Raw genomic sequence first — 27,866 nt, 5'->3', positions numbered from 1 at the left:
ATAATTAATATTGCAACAGACCCAAAAGGGACATACGAAAAAAATAAATACATAAACATCGGTTATAAATGTTATTAATAAATGCAAAAATAAACAAACAAACAAATCTAAGGAATGCACACTGATTTACTTTTATCCGGGTCTTTTTTAAATGTATTTACTTTCAATTAACCACAGTCATTCATTGATTTAGTGGTTAATTGATTTTCCTGTGTCCCGTTTGGACTCTAACGCTTTTTTTCCCCTAAAATTAAGTCTGCCCAAGTCGAGCATTTGATGTAAATGAATAACTACAAACATTTACAAACTTTTAAATTAATTCAATAACCCTGGACAAAATAAATTGTTGCAGTCCTGTTCAACAACAGTTAAAATGTGGCTTACAATGACGAATAATGACAAACTAAGGATACGTCACATAGGAGAAAGCTAACAGTGACGGAGGTTAGTTGTGCAATGTCGCCGCCATGTGGCCAGTTGTTGCAGTGTCAGTACTTAAGTTTAAAGGTCAGTGCTTTGCTCAAGTAAAGGATTTGAACTCTTTGTGCTCCACCGGGCCAATAATACCGTTAAAATGGAATTTCCTGTGCATCAACATATCCAGTAGGTGGCGCCGATATTCAAAGTGTATACCAGCTTCTCTAGGATGCCACGCCAGTCACAGCAATCAGTCAAATTTAATAGAGCCAATTTGCAGGAGCAGCTGTGTTTAAATGAGAGATATATATGACGGCAGCTAAAAATAAAGACTCATATGGTTCCTGACCATATAGCTTAGTAAGACACGAGTAAACCGCTGTTATAACAGTAAAGCATGTATTGTGTAGTTCCTCCAGTTGAAGAAGTTAGAAAAGGTCATTAGTGACTAATCGGTATCAGCCACGTGTTGCCAACTGCAGCTGCAGAACCTAAAACTCGTCTGAATACACAAGGCAATTAAGTAATAGAGTTAGAGAGAGTGAGCTGGGGAGAGAGAGGGAGAGAGAGAGAGAGGGAGAGAGAGATAGAGAGGGAGAGAGAGAGAGAGAGAGTAGGGCGGTTAGCCCGGCAGTGGGCTCCAGAAAGACCTAGTAGCTGCAGATGAAGTTTTTAGTGTCACTGCACCGCGCGGAACTTTGAGGAATTCACGTTAACCATCCCAGACTCTTATCTTCTGACTGAGATGTTGCGATGTTCCGCGCAGCCTTACAAACCGTGCACGTCTTGCGGGTGATTTTTCTGTGTTTTGTTCTTTTGCCGGAGCCTGGCTGCAGATCGGCCGATGCAGACAGCTGTCATGAGGTGAAGACAGCCTACATGATGCGCCAAATAGGCCCGGAGGAGCTGGTGCCAGACAGACCGGGAACAGGTCAGTCAGTCCCTTTGGAAATATCATAGGGGAAATTCTATAGGAGCCTTAAAAAAAAAAGAAAACAAAAAAAGAAAAGGAAATACACCGAGGTGGAGCGTGACGTGAAGGGCTGTGCTTAATTGTGAGACCAGCCTTAGTTCATTTTAATTATTTCTCGCAACTTTATACCACATTGTACAGGACAAATGAACTTTTTACTCCACAACAACTGTTTAAACATCAGCCTATTTTACAGATCATTTTGTTTTCAAAATAAAACATAAATTTATAAATAAACATTGTAGTAAATTTAAAAGTGGCCCCCCCAACATATTGTTTGCATATTCGTGCAATAGTTCACAATTATCCAGTAATGTAATATTACATTACTACACTGATATATGCTTAATATGAAATTACTAAAATGAAAGCAAAAAAGTGTTAAATCAAGCTTTAAATTAATATCTCTCCTAGACTTAGAATTTTGAACATTGTTATGACTTGTAGCTCACACTGTTTTTAGTCTCTTAACTTAAAGAGCAACGTCGTCGTCAATTTTGAACTTGTCTGTGACCCTAAACTAAAGCCTGTGGTTCAGTAATGCTTTTAAACTTCCCTCTGACTTATTAAACTATATTATTAAACAAATTCTCTGCTTCTAGCTAAAAAGTTCCTCCAGATGACATCATCCAGAGGGGTTTTTCATCATTAGGAGTTCAGATGATGTCATCTGGGGGAGCTCTTGGAAAGCAGGTTGACCATGAGTACAAACTCCATAGTACGAACAACGAAGTGAAGGCGTCCTTTAAGAAATGCAGGGCCAACACTTCCAATAGTAAAGAGCATCAGCATGGAACAAAACCTCTTTAAAAAAGAGAAGCCACATTAGAGCAATCACAGCTCTTAATAGCAGACTTTGTCATTTTTTCATACAGCCAGCAGCAGTAAGGCAGTTTCTGCAAGATACAGCTGCAGCATCAGAGTCAGCATCAGATCCATTTAGGGAAACATTCCTACAGGGAATAAAGACCCTTTGTAGACCCAGAAGACATTGGATGTAAAATTGGCCAGTACTGTGTGTGTGTGTGTGTGTGTGTGTGTGTGTGTGTGTGTGTGTGTGCGCTTCAGGTCAGAGATAGGTGAGTAATCCATTCCACTCATCTCTTTATCCCTCTCCCTTCATCTCAGTCAGCTGCTTGCCAGACACCTTGACTTGCAGTAGCAACCAAAGTCAGCTGCTTCACACTGTGCACTTACACACAAAAAGTCCAATGTCACTACACTAAGTATGGGCCACTATTTAGAGTAATGGTTTGTAAAACAACTCCGAATGTACACTGTGGCCCATAAAGTGGGAATAAAATATTTTTACCTGTGTTCTCACATTTAAGTGATATATTCTTAAAAAAGCGTGTATCTTTTCAAAACTTTATTGATCCATCTCTTCCAAACATATCACAATTAAAATTAAAGCACAAAAAAAAGAAAACACATCTGAAAACAAAAGGATTCCAACAGTGTACTCATATATACATTTTAATTTCAGCTAAATTTGAAGTATTTTCTTTCGTTTTCCATTCTGAGATGAGATTTAACTTGTCTGTGACCGTCTCCTCCCCCTCCCCCCCCCGCAGATGAATCTCTTCAAGTGTGTCTCCACCCTGGGCCAACTTGCTGTACGAGTAAGATGGAGGACAGCTACATGGCAGCTGTTCGCAGTGAGACTCAGCAGAAGATGCAGTCCTACAGCTTCGAACTCAAGTACCTGATCGCTGGACAGACCAAGGCCTTCCAAGGTGAAAGAGAGAGAGAATGGCGTATTCTCCTCGTGCATTATTGAGCACAAGCATATTGGAGAACTGGTGTTTTCCGTTCTGCAAAAAACTAGTTTTAGGCGTGAGGTCTAAGAGGGAGCACAATGTACAAATACTGAAGACTTAGGCTGAAGCGATTTGTATCTCAGCCAGACCAGTTGTTAAATACTAATGTATTTGGTTCATGTTTCTCACATTTAAAGAGTTCTTGTTTTTCTGTTATTGATTTTACTTTAAAAAAATTTTACTTACACGACCTTCACGTCCTGACCTCTGTTCACTACTTTGTGATATTTTGTGGACTGAATTATCGTCAACAGCAGTCTATGGGTGACTCAAGAAGTCAAATTGACCCCATTGTCATGATTGATTCTGGTGTTTTAACAGTTTTCTCAAGTGCCTGTAAGCCCCCCCGTCATTCTCACTTTGTGTGTTCATCATGAAATAGCTAGTTTGTGTCAGGGTGGTGGTGTGAGGCCATTTTAGTTAGTGAGGCGCCACAGTGGCTAGCCAAACAAACAACTGATGTTCGATTGGATCTTTAGAGAGAGCAAGCTCTCAGAGGGAGCAGCGGAAAACTTTGTTACAACTCTACGCTCCCTTTCTCCATTTGTCCGTCTTTGTCGCTGCAATAATCAGGTTTTCTTCTTGACCAACGAGAGAGATCGAGGGACGGAGAATGTTTACATTCAGTACGTATCCGCAGCAAAGTCTTGTTGCCGTGGGCAACAGCCGGTCTCTGCCCTGAATAGTAGGAAGAATACTCTGCTTGTCCACTTGTCTTTCAGCACTATTCATCAGTGTGTGTGAGCGAGTGAGACCTTGTGTGTGTGTGTTTGTGTGCATGCACGAGAGTGTGCGTGTTCATGTAGTGTGAAGATTACAAGTGGGACAAAGTTGATGAAACGTAACACACAGACATGGCAAACATGTTCCTCTGTGTTTTCTTTTATTCTGGGTCTCAGGCTCAGTTTCAGCTGCTAGCTCTGCCCAATGGATGGAAGTAATGCAAGTCTCTACTGCAACATGTAAGAGGAGGCGGCAAAGGAATTTGTTCCATTTATTTTCATTTTAGCGACTTTAGACGATACATTTTTAAAATGTGAAAATTTAAGATTTAAAATTTAAGAGTAAATGAAAGAGTCAACAGCACACGCACACACAAAATACCTTCTTATTTTCCCCATTAACGGCAAACACTGAAGCCAAAGACATATAGTGCACTACTGCTAAGACGATACTGTCTCCCAGAAATTACATTTATATACAATTAAATTGCAGTCATACATTAATTTTTCGTAAGGAACATAATTGCAGCCATTTTACATTTTGTAATTGACAGGAATCAATTGCCAACAGAATTTACAATTAAAGTAAACAGCAATTTGCAAGACAAAATCCAGTTTTACGGTGCAACATCCAGTTTTGTGACAGCAGCATTTTTAAACTGTTTCTATGGTGGTTTGACGAAATATTGGGGCTTATAAGAGAACAATTTAAAAACTATAGTGCTTCATTCATTCACAAAACCAGTTTAATCAGAGGGATATAATATTACACTGCCAAAAACAGGTGTGTTAGGTTTGCTAAACACTGCAAAATACATGCAGTAAGCAAAGAGAGAGAAATAGAATATTCAATACTTTTATCCAGTTTGCTTTCATCAGATTAATATTGGAGAATTCACCTGTTACAAGGATTATGTGGGTTGTTCATACATTATACATTATCGTCTATAGGTACCTATGGGTCTTTTTGACCAAAACGTTTTTTAGGTTAAAGATAAAATTGATCAAATTTTCAGGAAGAGTCTGCGGGATACTAACAGGAGACTTTACTTTCAAAATTTTTATAGTGGCTGTTTCTTTACTGGAAAAACCTGAACAAGTAAAACCGAAAGTGAGAGAAATCAAATTTTTAATGATTTGGGTGAACCTGCCCTTTCAGGTATCAAATTATGTTGCTCAACAGCAGGTTTCCTCAACAGCGGGGCTGAATCTCATAGGATCACCCCTCCAAAGCACAGCGATTATAACCCACGGGAGAAACGGAGACATGCCCAGAGCGGTTGTAGTCAGGCCTCTTTGTACACCCTGTGGATTACTCTAGTGTGTGAGTTTGTGTGCCTGTGTGTCTGCATGCTTGCATTTGTTTCTCCTGGCACTGCAAGACCCTTGTGCCCTCTCCTCCATGTCACAGCTGTTATCCAATCACAGAGGGTGAAGAGCTAATCACATGGCCCCCGGAGTAGACTTTGCAGTGTCACTCGATGCCATCTGTATTTGAGTTGCCACTGCCAGGACATGGTATGCAAACATTCACAAAGGGAAACATTCTCGCTCAGTAGTTCCGTCTAAAAAGCCTCACTGCTGCTCTTACATTTTATTCCGCAACCATTTTCCCACTCCGTGTCACTTTATTTCATCTGTTAAAAGGCGTGTATGTCCACAATCACAAATCAAAGTCCCTGTCGTGTAACCTCCCATGGACAGTCTGTTGCCCCTCCTCATTACGTAATGTTATCATTAATTAGTGCATTTGTGAGTGGCTGTCCCTTGCAGAGTCCGGTGGCTGCAGCTCTGATGGTGGGATTCAAATCTGTTAAAACATGAGCAAACGCAAAGATGCACATGACTGACTGAACGACGTGGTGACAGTCATGGATAAATGGGTTTCTCTCAGTCTGTGTGACTGTGTGTCCAGATTCCAGCAGAGTGACATCACCTTCTTTACTACGCACACACAGACACATACACACTCAGGGGCAGGCAGCCTGTGTTAAGGGGAGGGGGCTGTCAACCTTGTCGGACAGAGGAACCACAGTAGATCATGAGATTGGGTCTCATTATCACCTGACTATTGATAACAGGCTAGTTACAACGAGCTTGGGGACGAATTAACCGTATGGAGCAGCTCAAAGTCAGACAGACACCCTGTGACAAGGAAGACTGACATATGCACCAATATAGAAATGCCACGTTATACAGTGTGTGGGGAACGTGTGTCCGTGTCCGCTGTGTCCCATTTGACATTGTATGTAGCCTTAGTGTGCGAAAGTGTACAGTAAGTCAGCAATATTGTATCAAATAAATAAGAAGCGTACGCTCTGCAATGCCAGAGTCAGAATCATATATTCATTGTGTGGTTGTGATTTGACCTCAGACATATACTGTGTTTTGTCAAGAGCGCACATGATGAAACTATAAAATCCTGTTTGCTTTTTGTCTTTCCTCAGAGACCTTTGGGTCACTGGTGACCTTCACGTCTAACCTAACCAGCACTCTCTTCGACAGCGCCTACTCCGCTCTGGCATTTGACTGTCACCCGCTAGTGTTTCAGTTGTTCAGCGACATCAAACACCACCTTTCTGGTGACCCCAAATCTTCACTGGATACCACCGTGCGTCAGTTCTACAACGACCTCTTCCCTTTGGTCTACCGTCGTCTCCTCAACCCTGGGATTGGGCACATGTCATCCCAAATTTATTCCTCTGCTTCCACCAGTCATGACGACTGCCTGCGGTTAACGCGACAAGATGTCAGTCCATTCGGACCCCATCCCAAACTCCTGGTGAGCAGTCTGTCGCGAGCGCTCGGGGCGGGCCGAGCACTGAGCCGTCTGCTGAGACTAGCCGGAGAAGTTATGAACGTAACCGAGAAGGTGACGTTATCCAGAGAGTGTGGACGCGCGTTAGTGAGGATGCAGTACTGTTCCCACTGCAGAGGTCTGACACTGATAAGACCCTGTACCAGTCTGTGTGTTAACATTATGAGAGGATGTCTAGTAAGTGTTTGCACATTTCTACATTCATAATTATGCTGTTCACTGATAAGGATAGTACTGAATTCATAGATATTCATAAGTACTGCAAGTGTATGTGTTAATTATCTCTCTAACTGGTTCATCAGAAAATTTCTATTTAAAGGAATAGTTTGCGTATTTGCTTTCAAGTTGACAAAGGTGATTCCACTCTCATACTCGCATCATTCTGAAGTTTGTGGGAGGAAGCAGTTAGCTTATCTTATATTAGAGACTGCAACCTCCAAAATGATCACACCGCTGAATCATTATTTACTGTAGGGAGCATTTTCAATGTGCCCCTGAAATTCTTTATGCTTCCCTTAATTTTTTGAATTTAAAAACCCACGTCCACCAAGGGAAAACGTAAGCATCAAATGCTGCCTCTTTCCAGATTTCGAAATTGGAGATTCGGTGACATTCATCTAATATTTTTTTGAGGTTATATTTGTGTGTATTTTACACTATGCTATTTTAGATGCATCAGAGGTTTCACAAAGAATTTGTCTCCCTCAGCCCCTGGAGAGGCAAATAAAAAACAATTATGCACCCATCTATCACAAAACTGAGCCATTCCCAGCATTTTATCATCAATAGATTATTTCCACATTAAGTTTTAGACTGACAAATAACAAGAACACTGCCAAAAGAACTGGCTGTGCCTTCCCTGCATCTTGCTGAGCTGTGGCCGGACATCTTTAACAGTGCACACAATAGTGAAACTTCTTTTGAGCGCAAAAGTGAAGATGTCCTGCTTGAGAATTCCTCGGAAGCCAATAAAGTCTAATGGATAAACAACGTGCAAAATGTTTGGACCACCATTTCATATTAATAGAAATCTTATAGCAGCAATGGGGGTTAAAGGAAACATATATACCAGAGCAAGAGACAGACAGAGAAACAAGTAGGAACATTTCTACCGTGACAGGAAAAATGTAGTTTACAGGAAATGCATTCTTTACTACTTTGTTGTGAGATAGAAACTGCTATTCAATTGCAACAGTTATCTTGTTTCTATATATTTATGTAACCAGTATTAATGATCTTGTCATTGACACACTGACCTTTGAGCATATTGTTGCATTTTTGTATAATGCGATTAATTGAAGTAAATGTTCCTGCTTCTCTCCAACCTTTCACCAACCCCACCCGGCTTCCTTTTCTTTCTTTTTTCCTTTATCCCTGGTCAAACCTGCGTTCTAGGTGGGCATATCCGAACTCGGTGGGCCCTGGGGGAGTTTGGTGGCATTGCTCCAAAGGTTAGCCGCCACACTGGCAACCAGCAGCAACCACAACAACATGGAGTTAGCTCTTTTAGCCGTCCGAAACCACGTGAACGATGCCATACTTCACGCCCAGCTGCACGGCCCACTCATCACAGCCACAGTAAGCTGAGAGGATGAGAGAATGATGGGATGGAGCGGTGGAAAATCGTAAAACGGAGATGTTATCTTGAATTTAGATGATTGGCAGAGATGTCATGATTTATACAACTTCTGTAATTACTCGGGGGCTGAATGCCAAAATAATTGTGGCCTTTTAAATTGGATGAAATCACAAAAATACTCAAGAAGGATTTCAAACTGTCCCCAATAATAAAGTCATTTGAATTTCGGACACAGAGTGAGGAAAGCTGCTGGTTTCTTTCAGCCTGGCAGGAGGAGCTCCTCACAAAAGCCGTGTACCTAGATGGGCTAAAAACAGCCTCATTCTTGAGAGAATTTGGGGTTCCCCTCAGCATGTGTGTGTGTGTGTGTGTGTGTGTGTGTGTGTGTGTGTGTGTGTGTGTGTGTGTGTGTGTGTGTGTGAGAGAGACAGAGAGTGTGTATGAGAGAGTGTGAATAAAGATCCAGTGCCAGACAAAGACTGTGGTTGACGGGACAACGGATACCCAGAATGCAGCCTGGTTCTGAGTGATGAGAAAGTTTCTGTGGCTAATCTCTGGACAAACAGACGACACACAAACACATGCGTGCACGCACACACTGTTGGAAGAAGAAATAGAGTAGGCATGCATACTGAGAGAATGCTGTGGACTTAGTAGAGTAGATTCCTGAGCGGTAAACAAACACACAATAATGACACTGCTAATTGTGAACATACCACTTCATTAAATATTTGCCCTGTTTTTCATTCGTTGGACACTTCATCAAGAGGCTCAACCTAAAAGCTGTAGTGCAGCACGTAGGAGATAATTGTACCATGAGTTTTAAGGTTGAGCTATAGCTCTTTACTTATTACTTTGTGCAACTATCATAGGAGAATAAACCCCTGCTGTTTATATGTTGGCTACCTGCAAAAGACAACTAGCATTAACTGTCTAAATACACCTGTCCACGCGGAAGGAGATCCATCTTTTCTGCTGAGGTCTTTACAGCTCTTTGCACAGTCAAAGTCAGAGTTAAATTCAGGTTTGACCTCCTATCTGTGCGCTACATGCGCCCGGTTTTGCAACCAGTTTTCCACCACAAAGATAATTAGATACAGAGGGTCTCAGAACACAGCGATACTTTCGTCACATTCTATCTGAGAGCCCCATTATGTAGATTCCTCATCGGGTCATTTTCTATTAAAATCAGCAACACCATCAAACTTTTTTAAACACTATTCTGTCTGATCCTCAGGTAGAAAAGGTTTGTGGTCCCCTGGCAGCTGGTCCTGTGATGATGAGTTCAAAGCCCACCACACTGCATGTTACAGCCTCTGTGGCTTCTGCAACATCAGTAACTTCAGAGAGGTCATCTGGGACTTCTCTTCCATCAGTGGTCCCTGCTGCTAATCATAGTCTGCAACTGCAGCCGCGAAGGTGAGTGAGGTTAAAAAAGAGAAAGAAATAGAGTGTTGTGTATATATTTTTTAAATTTCAATCTTCATTCATAGCTGCATGTTTATAAGTATGTGTGTGTGAGACCATCTGTACCCCACCAGGTTGTTCCCTCTTAAAGGTTCCAGAGCTCACAAGAGTCGAAGCCTGAAAAAACTTTCCAGGTAAAATAATCTTCCTTAATTTTACTTTGTATTCTTATCAGTCTAGTTTCGCATTGCAGTCATTGTCCATTATCACCAGCGTCTCCTCGTGTCAAATAAACCAAAGTCAAATGAAACCTTATCAGTTAACATTAGTTTGTTTTTTACTGAGATATATATGAGAAAATGATTCTGTGCAAATATAGGACAACACAACTGTCCCTACTTTAATTGTATCTAACAATGCAACATCTTTATGCAATTCTTCCCACGGGACGTCTTCATTTTCTAAAAGTGTGGCTTCTGAAAACCTGTGACACGTATTAAATAAAATAATCATATTAGACTTTTATTAGCTCTAGTGCTGTGAACGGGTTTCTCTTCACTGTTTCTTTTACCAATGTACCATAAGTATTCAGCAGGAATTTTAGAGGGGATTATTTAATATAGCAAGTCTAAATTAGAACTAATAAAAGCATCTTGTACACTGGTCCTACTTTTACATACAGTACAATAACCCAAGCATTCAGCTGTGGAATTTTTTTTTTTTTCCAGGGAGTTTGAGGGCTCTATCCAGAGGTACCAGTGGTTTTTCTCAGAGCTGCCAGAGATGCTTTGTGAGAGTGAGATGGACGTTGACCAGCACACCTGCTGGAATGGCCAAGACGTTGTAGAGAGGTGCGTGTATTTCATTAAAATTGTTTCAATAAAAACAGAATGATTGCTCTGAGAAGTGAAGTGTGCGATCATTTTCATTTCTGTTATGTAAAACGGATTATTTTTACATTTCACATACTGGACTACAGATCTAAAGCTATTGACATAAATATTCGCTGCTTACGACTGCACTGAACGTTTGTACTGTATGAACACGAGAAGTCCAGGTTTTGTGTAAAAACATTAGCATGGCAGGTCAGGACAGAGCTCCAAAATGTCATCAGCTGTTTGTTGGCTTTTGGAGTCAGACATGGGGGTAAAGTAGTAGTTCTTGTTCTTATTGTGCATTAGTTATATGTCCTTTTCAAATCTGATGATCTAAAGAAAAGGGGAATGGGATGCTGAAAAGATTTTTTTAACCTCCTGAGGCAGTCATGTGATGTTTGCCTGTAAAAAATACCTCACTTTGTACTGATACTACTGTCACTATGTTACAGTACTGTATGTTGCAGCAATATTGATGTAAAGTTGAGGATATGTAGAATGTTATTAATGCCATCTGCGCTTTACTGTGGTAAATCCAGACTTTGTTACTTCAGGTAACTTGATATCAGTGTGAAAGGTTTGTAGGTGTGTGTGTGTGTGTGTGTGTGTGTAGTGGGGGGGGGCATCTACAGTAATAGTTGCCAGGGCAGGGGGGGGGGTGACAGGGTTGTGAAGGTTAGAGAGTTCGTTTCCAGAGTCTTTCTCATGGTGATTAAATTGGCAGCTTAAACTGGTAACAAGACAAATGGACACACACACACACACAGTCCCCTATGCACAAACATACACAAACACACTCCAACGGAGAAATTCCAGCTAACACACATACCAACATGCCCCCTACAACACATACAGAATAGGAGATCTGACATCTCACTGCTCACAGCCATAATTTAGTCACGCAAACACACACACGCACACACATACACAAACTTTATCAAGTCCTGCGATGGACAGCATTTTCTATTAATGGTCAACCGTATGAAACTGACCTTGGAGCTTTGCAAGGACATTCTACACACACACACACACACATTTTGTCACCATCTGTGAATGAAGAACAGAATGAAGAACAGTAAACGTCTGTCATTTGTTTGCATTAAGCCGATATTTTGGCAAATGGAGGAGGAGGAGTGGTTTATTTTAAACAGACCAACACTCATACGCACTTATACATAACATAATGTCCATTACATATTGTGCAGGTCATTGTTCCTCAGTAATACTGGAATATATCTTATAGTAAATAAGATTAAAGTCAAGACTTTTCTTACATAGTTGCCCCTGTGTTGTTTAAGCTTTGCAAAGTGCTTTAACTGGCTTTCATTCTGTAAATTTATATTAGCCTTAGTGTCTTGGTGAATACCAACACTTGGTGTCTTGGTAAAATTAAGCCAAAGCTTAAGTCAAACAATTGAGGTGATTACACCACCAAGCAAACTGTTTTCAGACCTAGCCAGGTAAAGTAAATCCATGCATCCTTCACAGGTCTTATAATCCAATCATAGTCCATCCCTAAACTGAACCCCTCACTTAATTTTGACTTGTCTCTCACAGGTCAGTGAGGTGAAGTTTCAGAACATAAACAAAACTGTGAGTCAAAGTGTTACTCAGAACTGGGAAGATTTACTTAGAGTGTTAGAAGAGGTGTTTGCCACTCTGACCTCTTTACATCTTCTTCCCTCTTGCATCCATCCATCTGCCCATTCATTCATTCATTCAGGCATCCATTCACCTCTCCATCCTTCTATTCAGACACCCATTCATGTCCTCCACCCTCTGACCTATTTCACTTACAAATGTCTGTGTTGGTCCGAATGTGTGTGTGACAGAGAGAGAGGCAGCAAAGCCTACAGAATGAGGAGAAACTCTGGGAGCAGGTGCTAAAGCTCCTTTTCTAAATTTCAAGGTAGGATGACATGAAGAGCTATGTCTCCGTCCTATGAAATAAGAATGCGACCAAAGAGTTCCGCTATCTTTTATGATTTTTCTTAATTTACCAAGTAAGGTCACATCTTCAAGTCATCACTGAGCTTATTCCAAAATTAACTGCAGTGACTGTGTGACACTGTATTTAAGATTTTTTTTCTCCTTAGATTTAGGGATAAATTATTCCGATATGAAACTATTTCTTTAAAGTTGCTTTGTGCCAGAGAGAAAACACGTTGTGTCATTCTGGTAAAATTAGAAATTTCATTTACATACATTTACATAACAGCAAAGGAACCAAGAATGAGCCTTGTGCAACCCAACAAGTTATTTCAAATGCTTTTGAGGAATAGTTATCTTACTGAATAATTCATGATTAATAGGCTAAATGCTTTTTTGAGATCAATAAATCTAGCTAAAGCATATTCATTCCAAATATTTTCTTTAAATTTGGGGATGTCAATGAATTAAATCTTTTTTTAATTATCATAATGTTATAATGCATTACTAATCACGTTTGTATCAAATCCATTCCTATTCTTTCGTGTGTTGTTTGTTAATTTTCTAACTATAACAATAATTCCAGTCTCTTTTTTTTTTTTTTTTTTTTGGGACATTAAATGTTCATTTCTGTCATCATTCCTGCTGGTTCCTTTTTTAGTTATCAGTTGTGCAGTAATGATTTTATTCCTTTATAATGTCATTTATTATTTTCCAAGGTCCCTAAATAAAAACAACTTTTCTACATCTACATAACCAAAGGGGAAATACAGAAAATAAAGCAAGCTGGAAATTGTATAAATAAATTCCAAAGTATATGAAATACCAAATGGCTTCTGATAAAAATAATAATACAAGAATGGAGAAGGAGACTGAGCATTGTGTCCTTTCCCTGCAGATAGACCTGTAATAGCTGACTTCCTCCAGAAGATGGAAGCATTCGATCGCTGTCCTAAGTAATGAGACACTATGCTTCTATCACTAAAGAGCTGCCACACCCCAAGGTTTTATGGGTTGTCTTTATTTTCTGTTTGACATCAGGTGTAAATGCTTCACTGATTCATTAAAACACTGTTAAATGACAGAAAAAAATGTCCAGAGGGGGTTAATTTTTCTAAACCCACTCCTACCCCCCACACAGATAAAATGATGTCACGCTTACTCGAGAGCATCAATATGCAGAATGTGCAAAATGGATCACTATCAGTGAGGACTTTTTATTTTCCACAGGCCATTAAACTCAATAAATCATTTAGGAAGTTCTGTATAGAATCCTTATACTTAAACTTACTGCATATAAGTAGTTATCAAAATGTAATACTGAGGTGAATACTGAAATGTTATGTCATGAAAGTACAGTAAAAACTTGAAGGATGTTTATCCAGTCTTCATCTTCCTGTTTGAGAGGTGAGACTAGGTTTTAGGTTGGGTCAAAGGTCAAATTTAGGTTTAGGTTAGTCAAGTACAATGAGTATGACAAAGTTGAGGTAGGAAAGCAACACTCACACATACATACACAAACATGATTCTTATGATTCTGCATGATTCTCCCTTATTCTGTGTTTCTGTAGCTATGCAGGTCCTGTGGTTGGCAGCACTGTAAAAGCCCAGAGGGAAAACCCAGAGATGACTGTTCGTAACACAGATCCTGTCCTGAAGGCTGCAAAGCAGAGACTGGAGCAGCTAACACAGGTACACAAATGCTCGGCCCAAATTAGGACAACAGAGCAAATGCAACTATTACTACTGCTTATTTTCCCCAACAATAACTAAGAAATTCACTGAGATATGCAACTGTTCTCACACTAGCATCTGGTTCTGCAGAGAACAATGTTGTATTTTAGTCTAGATTGAGACATCGCAACAATTACTGTCCAGATTTTCATGTAACTTCAATCAATATTAATGGTCCTCGTAATTGATTTGGTTCTCTTCTTTCTAGTTTCACTATATAAATAGTTTGAAAAAAAGAATGTATGTATGTCTGTATCTCTATAATCCATATATGTATTATGTATAAAAGTAATTGCTGATGTGCATTGAAATAAATATAAGCTGGTGATGATGGTGTTTAGGGGATGTTCAAAGAAAAAAATCATAGGATTAGATGGGTCTTTGTTTGGTCTAATTTTAGTGGTGAGTCCATGAATCGTGTTCCATTACCATCATGTTAATTAGACCTTTGCACCAGTGGGTTGTTTCACACAAGCTTTGCCATCTAATGGGATTCTATTAGCATAGCCACTCGCTTATCCTTGCAATTAAAATTTGTATGTACATACTCAGCCAATCAGGACGGGCCTAATCAGTCCTGTGAGTGCTGCCCCAGCAAAGAAAGGGCTGTGGTCTCACCATTCCTCTTCCACATTTTTTTCTTAAGTGACAGCACATGACAACATGGACAAGGATGTCTTCATTAGGGGTGTGTCGTAGATTTTGTTCTTCCTGTCGGAGCTTGGTAATTAAAATCGTATTGACTAATTATGCAGCAAGCAATTTACATCCAGTGACAACACTCAGTGGCAGTGCAGAATAGATACAGGAGTACACACACACACACACACACACACGCACACACACACACACACGAGAGGCATTTACATCCATAGTTTTTTGACTGTGCGGTGTATGTTTTGCAGTTTCAGCGCTGGTTTTGCTTCAGATTTTCAGTGGCACATGGCCCAAACTCTGTTTCAATTCTAGCCTTTTCCCAGGACTAAGAAAACATAGTCCTGGTGGAAACATTGCTGTAATATGTTTTGGCCTTCCCTCAGCTCGCATTTGCAGTCTGATGACATGATGGTGAATCACCACACAGAGTAAACATGGCCATGCTTTCATAGACTAACCTTGGTTCCCCTTGTTTCTGTCCCACACCTACTGTGCAGTGAAGACGAGATGCCTGTGGTAAAGGGATCATATTTGTTCATATTTAATCCACATCTAAACACTACCAGGCAGAATGGATTTTGCTGACAATAAAATTCTAAATCATGATTGGAATTATATAATAAAAAAATTTAAAACTCAGATTGGCCTTTATAATAGTTAATTTGGAGATTTCTCTTTATAGGGTAAAGGTTAATCATTATAATACATGTTACAATATTTTCTCTATATATACAAATGTTATCTAATGAAATAACCTAAAGTTTCAGTACAATATACTTTTTATGCATTTATAACTGGTGGCTTATTGCCTTATGTTTGTCCTTAGCAGGAATTTACAGTATGTATTACCAGCCTTGAACAATTCCCAAAATGTGAAATGTTTAAAATGCAAGACCCTTTTTTCTTCCTGTTATTTGAGGTTTATTATGATTTTGATCTGTGACTTGAACCATTGGTACTCACTAAAGCTCCGTTAGAGGTCAGACAAGTTTCTCACTTGTGAAACATAATGTAATTTTTGTGCATGTGTAAAATGTAACATTGACATTAGTATGTGTGTATTCAGGAGCTGTTGGTGGAGCTTGGTTGGGCGAGCAAAGGCAGAGGAAGCAGAGTGGAGGACGAGGAAGGAGGGAGTGGACACACAGACAGAGGCAGTGGAGACGGTTGTGATGATGAAGATGGCTGTGAAGCATCTGGCAATGAGAATGGTGAGTCTCTCTCTCTGTCTCTCTCTCTGTCTCTCTCTCACACACACACTCACAAATACGCAAATAGAGGAACAAACATGAGCAAACATACACCCACACATACACATACACCCACATAGTTCACTGCCATGGCGGATGATTAAAAATGCGGCAGCCTCCACATATCTTGAGCCAGCGGGGAAATGCCCAGAGGGAGGGATAGTACTGAGAGATTTAACCGTCCTCCCCGTCTCTCTCACCCCCCCCTCACTTTTTCCATCTCTCTTTCTGCTGGTCTCAGCAGATTGTTTTCCTCCTCAGCCAGGATAAAGGATGCACTAACAACCAGTTTGCACCAAAAACAGCAATTCAAAAATAAACTGTGATTATTCATTTATTTTGACTTATTCATCAGGCTTATGTTCATACATAATACATGGGTGTCACAGGGAGATCTGGGGACCCCTAGGTGTGTTAAAGCTATCCCACAGAGTGAATTAACATTTCTCTCGGCATTTACATTTTAATTTAGGTGCGGTTCCAAAATGGTGGAACTTTACGTATTTTTCTGTAAATTCAAAGATCTTGACTTAACAAAGCAACAAACAATTGTAAAATGTAAACACAAAACTTAATTAACTTCTGAATTGCTGAAATAAGGAGCTTATTATTTCCCTGTAAAGAAAGACCGGAAGCAAAAACTCTGCTTGAATGAGAAAGTGAGTGTGTGTGTGAGTATGTGTGGAGACAACTATTAATTAATATCTTTGCGGCCAGTGTGCTCGATATGTGAGAAGTAAGTGTGTCTGTGTGTAATAGAGTATGATTGATGGATGCAGGTCCAGTAGTTTGCTATTTCTTGACTTTTAAAAACTCACACGATTGAGCTGAAGTTCTCTGTCTTTCATTCTCTCTATTCCTTAGCAGCACTTAAGAACCCCAGAAGAAGAATTATTCGTGTCTTGTAATTAATTCTCATGGCATTTGGGTTTTATTGAATTCCTGAGAGAGTGACAAGAGGATGGTTAACGTTGGAATAACTGAAATCCAACCTCAAAACTCCAGTGTAGTGCCAAGCCTGTATTTTATTTATGTGGGCCATTTAACAGTGAGAAGTTATTTTAGTCATGCTGAGAGAGTACACAGCACATTATTATTTAATTTAAGTCCATGTTCCACATCAAAGCAAACTGATCTTAACCCAGAGATGGCGAATCACTTGGCAAACATCATTCTTTGAGCAAGAACAAAGGAAAAAGCAAGGAATCCTAACATAGAAGCAGTTGTATTTGTATTGGGGCTTATAATCAGAGGTGGTACAAGTGCACCAACGCAGTACTTGAAAGTGCAAGTATTTGCTTAAAAACATACTCTGCTACTTTTGAATTCTTGGTTCAAATTAAACTACAAAAGTGCGAGTACTCCACCAAGAGAACAATGTATTTTTAAATAGTAATGAACAAGTCTATTCGAGATTCATTCAACAAATTCTCAAAAGTGAAAATTATGGCAACGAAAAATTATAGCGGTTATTTAAAAAAAAAAAGCCGAAGTAACCTGCCGAATTGACGTGGAAAAAGTAGCACGGTTGGTCAAATTTCAGCAGATTCTAATCAATCTGTGAACTAACATGTAGTTAATCCTTAATCACACATCGTAATGTATTTAAAATTTTCATCCAAAAATTGACTTGTAACTGAAGCTGCAAAATTAAAGTACAATGTTTTTTCTGATATACTGCAGTAAAGTACAAGCACTGCATAACTGTTCCGACTTATAGTATTTGATTGTTCTGTTTTATGTAGTAGTTTGCTGTTTGCCAACAAAACAGTAACAAAAAGCTTTATGTGAGCAGGTATTTGTCTATAGACACATGGCCATGAAGGAATATTATAATTATAATAATTATATATAATAATCATTATAATTATATATGTTATAATCAGTAGTCAGATGCACAATTAATGCTCAGCTTGTTATTATTATTATTTATTTATCTATTTTTATGTTTGACTATTGTTTGTTTAGTCATTTCTCATCCTCCCTTTTCTCTGGAATTCACCAAGATTAAACATTGATTTTTATTTCCTCAAATCCGAACCATCTCTTTTTCTACTACCCCCTTCTGTGTTTTGTCTGTCTCCTCAGACGTCTTCAAGTTCTATAACGTCAATAATGTTAATTTAATCACAATGTTTCTGCTCTTCCAATATTTTCTCTTCTCCTTTGAATGAAAGGCTGTATCACCATAATAGCTATGCTGAGGCAATGGTGGATGCAAACATGAATAACCTCCAGGTATCCATGAGTCACATTACAACCACTAATGGCAGTCTGGAAAGCACTGATAATTATAGGAAATAGGATGCAGAGATTGTAGTTAGACAGGAACGCAGAAGGTCAGATGGTGGTTGACTTTGCAAAGAGGATGGAAATGGCTGTGGTGAACACTTTCTTCCAGAAGAGGCAGGAACATATGGTGACGTACAAGAGTGGAGGTAGAAGCACTAAGTTGGCTGAAAGAGATCAGTGACTGTAAGGCATTGGTAGGGGAGAGTGTAGCCAGAAAACACAGGACCAGAGATGTTGTTCGGCTTAGACACAGTGGCACTGAAGAAAAGACAGGAAGCAGAGCTGGAGGTAGCAGAGCTTAAGATGTTGAGGTTCTCTTTGGGAGTGACGAGGATGGACAGGATCAGGAATGAGGACATCAGAGGGACAGCTCATGTTAGATGTTTCGGAGATAAAGTCAGAGAGGCCAGATTGAGGTGGTTTGGACATGTTCAGAGGAGAAATTGTGAATATATCTGTAGAAGGATGCTGAGGTTGGCGCTGCCAGGCAGGAGCTCTAGAGGAAGACCAAAGAGGAGATTTATGGATGTAGTGAGGGAGGACATGAAGTTAGTTGGTGTGACAGAAGAGGATGCAAAGGACAGGGTTTAATGGAGGCACATGATTCGCTGTGGAGACCCCTGAAAGGGAACAGCCCAAAGGAAAAGAAGATTGTAGTTAGACAGAAACTCACAAGATGTGTGACAGTGTATGTAAGAGAATGTGTGAATGTGTACTCACGAGGGGCATTCAATCCCCGTAACCATGGCTACCAGGTGGTCTGCCCTCCCATGGGTACCTATTTGATGACAATGAAGAAAGAGAAAGCGCGAAAGGGGGGGAGACATGGAGAGAATTAGAGACAAAGACAAGAAAGAAGCAGATTGTGTGCATCTCTGTGGGCCAAGTACCATAATATATATATTTGTGTTGTTTTCTGTGTACTCATCACTTCTTCTATGTTACATTAAAATCTGGTCGAGTTTAGTTTAACTGGATCCCAAACGCTCTCAGTAAGAGGATCTTACCATATTCTGAAGCATTATTCTATTGCCCTGCATCCATGTACCTCTATCATCTCTGCCCTTGGCCTGCTAGCTTCTCTACTTCCCTGGGGCCAGATTCACAAAGCCTTTACAAGCTATTTCATCTTAATAGGAGAGACCAGCGTTTTCCAGTGCTCGAACGTGCTCCTGCTCCGCCTGAAGACAGTTTGATCTGAATTTGTAAGCATCCACTGCTGTCTAACGGGAGCCAGAGAGAACAATAAAAACCTACAACCTACCTCTGTCTTTTTTGCGGTTTGATCACCACGTTTTCTTAAATTTTATTGTTATTTTTGTATATTGCTCAGGCCTCATAGCTTGGGATGCAAAGACACACCACAAACACACAAAACCAGCTCACATCATGTGTGGAGGAGAAGCAGATATAGTAGGGAGGAGTAGGCTGTCGAACAGGAGCATAGTGGGTAACTGTGTGTGTGTGTGTGTGTGTGTGTGTGTGTGTGTGTGTGTGTGTGTGTGTGTGTGTGTTAAATCATAGACCCTTGGGGTAAGAGATGCGGCTCATTAAAGAATTACACATCCACTTTGCTCTCATTCAAATTGAGTAATAACTCACATTTTGTTCGTCTCACCCTGAGAGAGATAAAAGAATTTAACTTCTCATGAAATGCCGTGAAATTCACACAATACCTACTGGGTAACTACTGCATACTGTACATGGTTGACTCATCAACATACCCTGTTACATGTCCATCGTCCTATTGGTTTGCTACCTGTGTTTCTGTCTTCTTTGAAACTGTACACCTGATTGAGTTGATTTATGCAAATGAAAATTCATGCAAAAATCATTGATTAACCTTAAAATCACAAAGGTTTTAGGATCCAGTCGATAGTGCTGTTGTCTTCAAGCTCTTTTTCATCTTGTTATCATTTTAGAATGTGATACTGATAAGTACTTGGTGAGTGTATAATCTACAGCTACAATTTGGCTACAATTACAGCTACGTGTGTGTGTGTGTGCAAATGAATGTTTGTTGTTTAAAAAAAAATTAAACACAAACAAGACCGAGCATAAATCGACAGATCTGCGCAATAAAACACAAGTATGTGATATCAGACAGATTAATTAACACACTCCATGTTTTGAACTCTAATTCACACACACACACACACATATGTATTCACTCGTAATGTTTTCAAAAATAAAATCATACGCCTCTGACAACCTTTTACCCAACACACACATTCTAGAAACCAAAACATAAACACACACAAATATTTGAATTATTTGAGGTTTCTTCCTGACGCCAGGCACAGAAATTCAAAATTTTGATTTATGGCCCATGGTTCCCATACCTCCTGGGTTAATGCTTTGCCTGAATCCAATTTGTATTTTATATTTTTGAAAAACTTGTTTTTTTCTAAATTTCAAGTCACTGGTGTAAAAATATGGAAAATATGGAATGATGAATCAGTTATGTTTTCCCCAGCTTCCATTTTTATTGAAAAGTAAGATCAAACCTAAAGTAACCATTTTGCAGAATAAAAATAAAGTAATATTCATAAATAGATTGTAATTGAGTGTAGTTGCATTTTCCAAAGTCCTTTGAGGCCCAATGGTTAAAACAAATCAACATTTTTCATTTAAATCAGCTCAGTGTGTGAGGAAAGAAAGCTCAATTGCAGCATAGCTCTGAATTTGAACACAGTTATGACAGAGGCAATAGATATTGTTCTTAAAATAATGTAGGAATGTGTTCATCCCACTACACTTGGTATTATGGAATACATTACAGTTGTTTTCCCTGAACAGGTTCACACCAGATGTGAAACAAGGTTTTTAGTTTTTATGGGAACAGATGAACACAAAAAAGACCCCCCGCCCCACACACACACACACACGCACAGACACATACACAGCTATGAACCCAGTTTCCCCATATTGCTCCATGCTGCTATCTGTCACGACAGCACACAATAAAGGACAGATGCATAATTAGCAAACAATGTGCTGGGACGACATCATGTCAAAAAAACTAAATGCTTCTTCTCTCATACTGATTTTTTAAGTCTCTTTGCAGGACAGAATTTATGTCTGTGATTTGAAACTGTTTTTGAAATGTCTTATCCTGCTTATTTGTTATTTGTTTGTGGGTATTTTGTTTGGGGTGTTTTTTGCTCTTTATTATTATAGGATATATTGTGTGTGTGTGTGTGTGTGTGAGAGCCTTCACAAACTCATCTCATTCCACAGTAATTAAAATAGGCTCATTGTCTATTGTACTGCAGGACAATGAGTATTGTAAGAGATGGAATCAAATTTCTACCAAAACAGGTGTGTGTGATTATGCCAGGAAATACGAGAGAGACCATGTTGTAAATGTAACTGTTTTTGTGAAAGCGCAGGTAAGTATGACAATCATATTTTTATGACACATGCATGTGTATGTTTGCGTGCGTGTGTGTGTGTGTGTGTGTGTGCTCATTGTGGTGGCAGCACAATCTGTCTCCCTCCTGTCCTAATCCACTAATTTTCCTTTCTTCCCATGAGGGGCCTGAAGCACTGCCAACACACACCCACACACACACACGCACAGACACACACACACGCATATAAAAGTGTTAAAGCAGCTGGTGAAGTCCAGCTGAATCCCCATCAAATGGAGCAACATTTCACACATCTGTGTATGTGTGGGTGTGTTTTTGTTTCCCGGAAACTAAATTATTGAAGTATTTAATTGGTTTCTCCTGGTTTTTAGATTACAAGACATCTTTATGTTACTACTTAGAGATAAAAAACAACAATAAAAGAAAAACACAAGTAAATTAATTAAACGTGAACATATTGAGGTCGGCTAAAATGAAAGGAAAAACTACTTAAGTAAAATCAAGTATTTAAGGTTATATACAATGTCATTTTATATATTTTTAAATTATATAATCATGTTTTTCCATCTGTTTAGGCCATGACACAGGTTCAACATCCAGTGGTCGCAGTCCACAGAGGAAGAACATGGCTCCTCCACCTAATCACCCCGTCCCTCCTCGTCACCTCTTACCTCCACAGGTGGGACTTGGTTGCTCATATCTTCAAGCGACAGTTTATTACATCTGCACAAAAATTTGAATACATACAAAGAGCTACACAGTGCACATCATTAACAGGATTTCTCATAGGAAATTGGTTAGTAGTGGTGATAGTCCTCCTTTCCATGTTGGGAAAATTGCAAATTTCTAAATCCCTGACCATTTTCTAATAGTTATCAGTTCATTATACATCCTCTGATTTTTGTACCCCTGCATTGCCACAGGCTGCTCTGATTAATGACTGAAGTGAACTTAAGATAATATTGACCAACCAACCTGCTGAGCTACATGACAGACCTCAGAATCAATATAGTTCCTATTAAGCAGTCAGCTTTTGCTTGAATATTGCGCAGTTGAGCTAATTGTTATTTATTCCAGAAGTTTAAAACACCCAATTCAGCTTGATATGAAATCAAAAGTCTTAATTTATTCTGGTGTTGTATGAAGATAGGGCATCTCCATAACCTGTTAATAGGAATTTACAGTATTTAGAAGTATAGCTGGAATGAACCACGTTAGGGTTTTGTTTTTTTATGATAATACCCTGCGTTTCTTCTGGACGTCTTCAATGGCTGGAAGTGGAGTCCCTGTGAGGCCGTTCCTCTGCTCCCTCCTCACCCATGACTGCAGACCTCTTGGTCCAGTATTTAGCTTAGTCTTCTTAATGGACCTAGGATTGTTCTTTATATTTTTCAGATTTAGCCAAGTTTAAGAGCAGTTTAAAGCCCATGCTGTTTGCCTTCTTGTGTGAACTTTACTTTTGCTCTTCTCCCATTTGAGATTTGCATGAGAATACCCTTATTTCTTTCTCGTCCTCTTATGACGACAATTCATACTGTGACCCAACTGTTAACTCCAGAAAAATGTGCATCTCATCAGCAGTTTTTTAAAAATGTAGTGTTAAGCTGGTGAACTAAATGCTGTGGCTGATTGGTAAAGAGCTGCAGTTGACCATGGGTGTGGCAAGAAGGGAGAGGGTGCAAAAGGTAAAGGGGGAAGGGCAGTGAATGCCAAAGTGAATTGACTGGGGAAGAAATAGGGGAAGGGACAGACAAAGGGCAGAACTATGACACTAACACTATAATTATTTGCCTTATTTCATGTTTTCATTCCCAGGTTCGAAGCTCAGCCCACACGATGACTGTTGAACCGTTACCTTTGACCTTGATGACCCTGCTTCCCCTACTGCTGTCCACATGGGAACCACGCTGAGCACCGTGAGAATGATCCTGAGACGGACAGTGAGACAAAAGACTTAGAGACGACCACAGACTGTGTGTTTTGTGGTGAAGTTAAGGATTTAATCAAGATGTTTCTGTGAGCAGAGCTCAACCGCTCTGGTTTTTGCTTTTAGTGATTCGGCTGGTGGCACAAGCTCTTGATTTATGACAGTTGCAGGTGCATTATGCATTGTTTTATTACCTGTACTGACCTCTACACATTCATTTGTATTTAACTCTGATAGGATAGACTGCACAGCACTACTGACTTTTTTTGAAAAGAAAAAGGTGTAAATACAAACATATATATAAAATTTATATATTTATATGAAGAGATTCTATAGGCACAATGGCTTGATGTGTAAATAGAGCGTTGCAGTGTTAAGGGACGTTTGGTTCAATTTGACACAAGCTGATAGCCTTTGGTCAGTGTATTTACAGTGAACCCTTTAAAAAATCTCTGCAGAGCTAAACAAAGACTGGAATAGGACATTAAGAAACTTTGTTGATAAGTAAAACAACCACTTATGTGATAATTCAGACCAATTACAGATGGTCATAAAACATTTAAAGAATCTGACAGTTTGGCATGTACGTTTGCAGTCTGACACCCACCCTGCATGTTCAAAATATTAATCTTCAAAAAATGACTCGCAGAACAGTGCATCTTCTGGTTGTTTTTTATTTCTAGGTGTATAACACCTTAAAAAGTCCTTGCTGACTGTTGTCTTATCAGTATATCAATAAACTGCCAGTTTTCCTTGTAAGATGCCACTGCTGACGTTGACAAGAAGCTCTGTTACCAATATCAATATCCCAAAGCATAGAAAGCACCTAGTATAAACATGGACTAGATATCACCAGCATTATAGAGACCGAGACCATCTGTCTGAACACTGACATTTCATTGTCATATGCAAACACTGATCTTGTGTTTTCAAAGGCTGATTGGTCTCTAAGGCTATTAATTAATGAACTAAAGCATGTATAAGACATCCAACTAAAAACAATTACCGTTCTCTAAGTGGGACACGTGTTATTAGCATAGTATTAGTATTATTATTAGTATTCAATAAGGACAAGAGAGGAGTTTCAAGTGAGTGATCACAGTAGCTGAGCCAAGATCTAACTTTAGAATTAAATGAAATTCATATTAATTGGGATTATCATGTCCTCCTTGCTGACAGTTGAGTCTTAAACCCTCAAAAGTGCAACACAGGCTACTGGAATACAGATTAAATACTTTCAAAATGGAGCCAGTGAACCAACTGAAGCGCTGTCAGTGCGAGACTTTCATCTCATGCTGTGCTCCACGTATTAACTAGCTCAGATATACATATTAGACCTGTTCCTTGACATTTTACAACGATGAAGTTACAGTTGATATCGTCCATGACTTTGTTCTGCAAAACAGCAAAACTCCCATGAATGTGTGTTACTTTTATCACCTGATACAGTTTGAAGGATTGTGACTGATGGATGAGACACATTAAGAAATACCATTAAGAGCTTAGGTGTGAGAGTTGTCTGGGAAGCGAGCCCAGATATCATCTTAGCTGGGAGAAGGCCTTTACAACAAACAGCAATCTGTCAACAAACGTGCTGTTATCTTATTACAAATTAAACGTTATACCTCAATGGGGTGAGGTTTTGGGATCAAGCCAACCTTCCATCTTTTACAGCCCTTCACTTTCCGACCACTTACATAAACAAACCAACGCATACGATGCACATACTCTGAACTGGATAAGAGGAGAAAGAAAACACTTGAAGAATTGTCTTATTTTTGAACATGGTGTGAGACCAGCTTGAGCTACTGACAGCAATTTGGAAGATTCAGAGAATGTAAAAAATATTTTCCGATGTATTTTTATAACTTTTGAAGCATCCACTAATGACCATGTGCAGCTCTCTGGGATAACAATTGTAATTAAATTACATGGCTAGATTATAATTTGGTGTTACAGGTCATCACTCTGTGAACACTCACAATATTTTGGGATCTTCAGAAAAGTATGAATCTAAATCTCCACTGTATTAGAGGTCAAGCTTTTTTTCAAGGCAAGAATTTAAATGCAAAACCTCATTTCAAGAGAAGGTGTAAATAAAAAGATAATGCAATGATTTGCAAATCATTGGAAATCTATGATTGCAAGTAATACAAAGACATAACGATTGTTGAAACTGAAACATTTTATGGGCTGACCAGTCAAAGTTTTTATTGTTTGGAAATCTTACCGTGTTCTCCGGTTTGAAGATTAAAGTGCAGTCCAGTGCAAGAGCCAACATCTGTGGACTGGGGGCAGCATGCACACAGAAAGAGTAACTTTTACTTGTGCGAAGGTACCATAACTCCATCCAGACATCGTCTGTTTCAGGGAAGGCCTCGCTTATTTCAGCAACGCAATAGCAAACCTGCACATATTACAACAGCACGGAAATAATCTGACTCTAATGAAAACATTTGGCATTTGATCAGGTGAAACATACCAAAAGGAGGATGTGAGCACCTGAAATCCTAATTTTGCTTTAAAAAGTAAAGTTCTACTGATTGAAGGGGGGAAATTGTGTGGTGTCAAACAAACTCAACTGTACTTTATCCAACTTTAACAGCTCTCTTAGTTTAATTAATCCTAGTTTTTATAGCATTATGCAGGGCAACCAGGAAGCAGTACACATTTTGTTACCAGCTGTGCACACTTTGAAAACCACTGTGCTAACATAAACTAAACCAGTGAGTCTGATGTACTTTTAAATCAATCTCCTGTACACTGCCCTGCTACTCTGCTGTGTCAATAATCATCTGTCTAATTTCCTTAGTAATAAACTTTGTTGTCAAACATATATTGTACTTTGTCTTTCATACTGTATGTGTCCGTATATGAGATGCAAACGGGATCAGAAATTAAATTGAAACATGGTGTAAGTTAACGAAAAGAATATTGACAGAGCAGTGGTCAGTGTTTACACATGGCTACCTGCATACAGAGCTTTGCATTTTTGTTTTGTTCTTACTCTTTTGTTTTCAAATTAATATTTAATGTACAGTTTACTATTACAAATGTTTCTTCATCAGAAATAAGTTACAGTTGAATTTTAATTGAGGGGAGACAAACTTTTGCACAAATTGAATTTTCATTTTACCATAACTTTTATTTAAACACACTCCTTGACCATTTTTGTTAGTTTTGATGATAAAAGAACATGTGTCCTAGCTGTGCGACGTTATTATACCAGTTTTAGGGTCCATTTAAACTGCATGTAGGGGGATGCACATTAACCCTAAACCTAATACAAAGATATGTAGAGTCAGCTAGAAGAATATATTTTTATTCAATATTCTTTCATCATCAGAAGGAACAAAAACGGCCCAAGATGTTTATAAAAAGAAGTTATATTAAAACAAAAATTTAAAAAGAGCAAAAGTTCGGATCCCGCCCTTTATAAATTAATTAAAATTATATACATTTACTTACTTAATTCTGATGAAGAAACATAGTTGACTGTGCATTAAATATTATGCTGATGAAAGTCCTTGGTTAATTGATTCTCAGTATGTGTGCCGACCTCTATGAAAGCAGAAGTTCTGGCAGTTTGCTGGTCTGCAGCTTTCAGCTGTGTGTTAACACAATGACATAAGCAATGGTCTCAAAGAATTTGGGGTTTAATGTTCTACATCGAGAAAGATTATCCACAAGTGGAAGGCATTCAAGTCTGTTGCCGATCTTCCCAGAAGATGATGTCCCAGCACATTCACCCTAAGGTCAGACCCTGCAATGCTCAGAGAAATTTAAAAAAAAAAATTTAACTTAGGTTTACATCTACTGAGAATGTTAAATGTTGAAGTTTATCACAGCCTAATCAGAAGTAGACTGAACTGTCTAGAAAAAATATAAAAGCTCTAAGTTCTAAAAAACTACATCTGAACAAACCACAAGATTTCTGAACATTGTCCTATAGACAGATTAGACCAGAGACGGGTTGTTTGGCCTTAATGCCCAACACCATGTTTATGCAGCCACAGGATCTGGACACCCTCCAATCATCGAGTCAACCATGAAGTCCTCTCTGTACCAGAGTATTCTGGCAGCAAACGTGAC

General features: G+C 39.1%; 1 protein-coding gene across 2 annotated transcripts; it reads left to right on the top strand.

Moving 5' to 3' along the window:
- Window positions 1-1,032: 1,032 nt before the first annotated feature.
- LOC137132092 (glypican-5-like) lies at window positions 1,033-26,608 on the top strand. Of its 2 annotated transcripts, none has more exons than XM_067514186.1 (11): window positions 1,033-1,348; window positions 2,965-3,126; window positions 6,380-6,714; window positions 8,146-8,328; window positions 9,567-9,748; window positions 9,871-9,930; window positions 10,465-10,587; window positions 14,112-14,232; window positions 15,998-16,142; window positions 22,423-22,526; window positions 23,663-26,608. In XM_067514186.1, exons 1-11 carry the CDS (start codon window positions 1,171-1,173, stop codon window positions 23,756-23,758), a joined length of 1,689 nt encoding a protein of 562 aa, XP_067370287.1. In that variant the 5' UTR covers window positions 1,033-1,170; the 3' UTR covers window positions 23,759-26,608. The 2 variants fall into 2 exon arrangements, with proteins under 2 accessions (XP_067370287.1, XP_067370286.1); XM_067514185.1 differs by having other exon boundaries at window positions 6,380-6,927.
- Window positions 26,609-27,866: the final 1,258 nt, after the last annotated feature.

The sequence above is a fragment of the Channa argus genome, chromosome 8, assembly GCF_033026475.1.
Source record: "Channa argus isolate prfri chromosome 8, Channa argus male v1.0, whole genome shotgun sequence".
NCBI lineage: Eukaryota > Metazoa > Chordata > Actinopteri > Anabantiformes > Channidae > Channa > Channa argus.
This window is presented reverse-complemented; position numbering and strand designations above follow the sequence as displayed.

Coding starts and splice junctions, on each gene's coding strand:
- LOC137132092 (XM_067514185.1), top strand. CDS start 1,171: ATGTTCCGCGCAGCCTTACAAACCGTGCACGTCTTGCGGGTGATTTTT. Junction 3,127..6,379: donor ACAGACCAAGGCCTTCCAAG/GTGAAAGAGAGA, acceptor GTCTTTCCTCAG/AGACCTTTGGGTCACTGGTG. Junction 9,931..10,464: donor AGCCTGAAAAAACTTTCCAG/GTAAAATAATCT, acceptor TTTTTTTTCCAG/GGAGTTTGAGGGCTCTATCC.